At 24.3% G+C, this 3332-nt stretch overlaps 1 protein-coding gene across 1 annotated transcript; it reads right to left on the reverse strand.

The window, feature by feature from the left end:
* Positions 1 to 1395: 1395 nt before the first annotated feature.
* On the reverse strand, positions 1396 to 2556 carry LOC150028004 (uncharacterized; the record flags this gene model as incomplete). Its single annotated transcript, XM_090300998.1, has 1 exon — positions 1396 to 2556. A coding segment is annotated over one exon (1161 nt), but the record flags the coding sequence as incomplete, so codon positions are not given.
* Positions 2557 to 3332: the final 776 nt, after the last annotated feature.

The raw sequence follows: 3332 nt of genomic DNA on the forward strand, positions 1-3332 counted from the left end.
TCTTATAATTTTTAGACCTAAACCTATATATGATATTTTATTATAGATGCTATATATTTTAATTTTATAAAAGATGGCATAAAAATAATTTAATAGTTTATTATGATTTATTAAAAGATATATATCATTTATTAATAAAAACTGACCACGTTATTTTTTACATGGGTATCATATCTCATTTTACCAATTATCTAATAACTTTTATATAAAAAAACAAATCATATAATTACAAAAATTTAAAAAAAAAAATATTTAAATTAAACAGTTTTAATTAAAATATCATAAATTTAAAATTCAATTTAAAGAATTAAGTCTTTTAAATAGTACTAATATGTTAATATTATAATAAAATATATATTAAAAATTATTATTGTTGATAAATAAAAAAATTCTAAAATTGAACAAATGAAGTTAAATATAGTACATAAAAAAAATCAAAATGAATGAATAAATTTTGTCTACATTACAATATATTATAATAATTTGAATTAATTTAAATTAAATAAACACCCATCTAATATTGTGATTCGTATAGAAGAAAAATGATTTAATTACTTTATTTGTTTTTATATTTGTGGTCAATATTCAATTTAGTACCGTAATTTTTAAAAAAATTAATTTTTGGTCCTTATATCTTTTAAAATGTATCCAAATTAATCATTGTGTTACTTACCTGACAGACAGAGTGTTTATGTGGAGAGAGTAGATTATTATTATTATTATTATTATTATTTATTTTTATTATTATTACTGTTATTATTTTCTTAATATTATTATTATTATTATTATTATTCTTATTATTATTACTAGTGGGAACACAGGCGCTCTCGCGCCTGTATATCTGCATTTTTTATTCATTCATTTATATGTATTTATATTTAATATTAAAATTTAAATAATAAAAAATGTTATTATTCACACACATATATTAACAATATAAATTTATAATACATTATGAATAAAAAAAATGACATTATCATCATCATTATGTGAAATCATTATACCTTGATGTCAATTGGCTTAACCAATGCGAATGATTGATCATTCTTATAATTGTTCTCGTCTTTACATATTTTGTTTCATACGAAAGAATGTCAATTATGAATAAATTGTAAAATACACACATATATGCAATATACATATATTGATAATTACCTTTTGTGTAGATAAATGTGTGAATGCCCTGTTTTGTTATCTTCAGTCAACTGTAAGGGCTTCTTGTATTTGATATATATATATATATATATATATATATATATATATATATATATATATGTGTATAAGAAATAGTGTAAGTAGAACAATAACATATACTTATCTTTATGTGTCACACATAAATAAAACGAACAATACCTGATTTTGTGATAACAAAATATCTTTATAAACAACATTTTTTTAAAAATTTACATCTTCTCCCTCAAGGTGAAATTCTTTAATAAGAATTTTTGTTGAAGCTTGAGAAACACCTCTTGATAGTGCAACATATAATTGATCATGACTAAAAACGTGTCGTGGAAGGTAAATTCCAACATTAGGTATAGTTTGCCCCTGTGATTTATTTATAGTAATGGCAAAACTTAATTTCACAGGAAATTGTTTCCTAATAAGCACAAATGGGAGACTTACACTTTCTGTTGTTTTGTGTTTAATTCTTGGTAAGAAAGATCTTTTTCCAGCATGTTGACCTATCAAGATTTCAACATCCAACATGTTCATGTAGAACCCACGACACAATAATCTCGTCCCATTACATAACCCAGATTTAGGGTCTATGTTTCGCAACAACATTAATGGTGCACCTTTTTTAAACTTTAAAATATGAGGTGGCAAGCCACCTAGAGCAATGGAGTGCAAGTACTCTTGTTGGTATAGACTATGTGTGTCTCCTTCAACTTCATCAAATGACAATAGATTATGTTGTTCTCCTGGAAAATGATCAATAATCATGTTATTGAGTATTTCAACATCTTCATTTTTTGGAGTCAATATGGCTCTCTGAACCATATAAGATGCATCACAGGTATGAAATTGCAATTGGAGAAATGTTTCTTGTATAAGTGTTTGTATTGAACTTTCTCCTTCCCATGGTATTGCTAGTTCATGGGGTATTTTCACCATATCATCAAGAATTGTAGGTTCAATCTCATCTCCAATGCGCATGAGGTATTCTGCAAAATTGTGATCTTGCAATGATCGCATGTTTTGTTGTAAATGCAATACCTTTGTGTTACTCCATAAAGGAGACTTAACAATACATGCAGAAATCATTTGTGCCTTTGTACCCTTTTGAACAACTGGTAGTACCTGGCGAAAATTTCCTCCTAATATCATCATTTTCCCCCCAAATGGAGCATCACAATCTAGAATGTCCTTTAATGATCTATCTAATGCCTCTAAAGCATATCTATTAGTCATTGGTGCTTCATCCCAAATAATTGCGGTTGTTTCTCTTAGTAGCTTTGCAAGATCAGATTGTTTGCTTATTGAACAAAAGGAACCAACTTCTACATTAATAGGTATCTTAAATCGAGAATGTGCAGTTCGACCACCAGGTAATAATGTCCACCATGGTCATTCTTCGTCTTATGTTTGCAATATTTAGCTTCAAGTTTGGTTTTGTCGTTCTACTCTTCATTTTTTGTATTTATATTTTTGATTTTGTTGTGTAATGTATTAAAATGTAGAAAAATAATAAACATTAAAAAAATTATTTAAAAAATTCTAAAATATAAATCAAAACTAAAAGCAAAACAAATTATAAAAACACTGTTGCAAACAAATAAAGAAAACCAAGAATCAGTAATGCAATGCAAACATACATACAACAAGAAAAAAAGAATTAGTATGTGACAGAAAATAGATAGCTAAATTAAAAATATTTCCAGAAAATATTTTAAAAAATGTGAAAATAAATATATAAAATATGATAATATTTAAAAAACACTTTGATCTATATATTAAATATTGTTTATGTAAATGAAAAAATATAATTAAAAAATATCTTCATAAAATAATTCGCAAAATGTAAAAATAAATATATAAAATATGATAATATTTTCAAAAACATTTTCATTAATATATTATTTAAAAAAGTAGCGTAAAAAAAATATCTTTAGAGAATATTTTTCAAAATGTGAAAATAAATGTATAAAAAGCACTTATATTTTCCATTTGGTTATGTAATGTATTAAAATGTAAAAAAATAATAATAAACATTAGAATAATTGTAACATCCCTAATTTTATTCATATTTGCTAATATATTATGCATGCAATATCTAATTAACAGATAAACATATATTGTTTTCTCATATTTGTATCTCAAAACAAAAG

The sequence above is a fragment of the Phaseolus vulgaris genome, chromosome 4 (assembly GCF_051622355.1).
Source record: "Phaseolus vulgaris cultivar YP4 chromosome 4, ASM5162235v1, whole genome shotgun sequence".
In the NCBI taxonomy this organism is placed as follows: domain Eukaryota; kingdom Viridiplantae; phylum Streptophyta; class Magnoliopsida; order Fabales; family Fabaceae; genus Phaseolus; species Phaseolus vulgaris.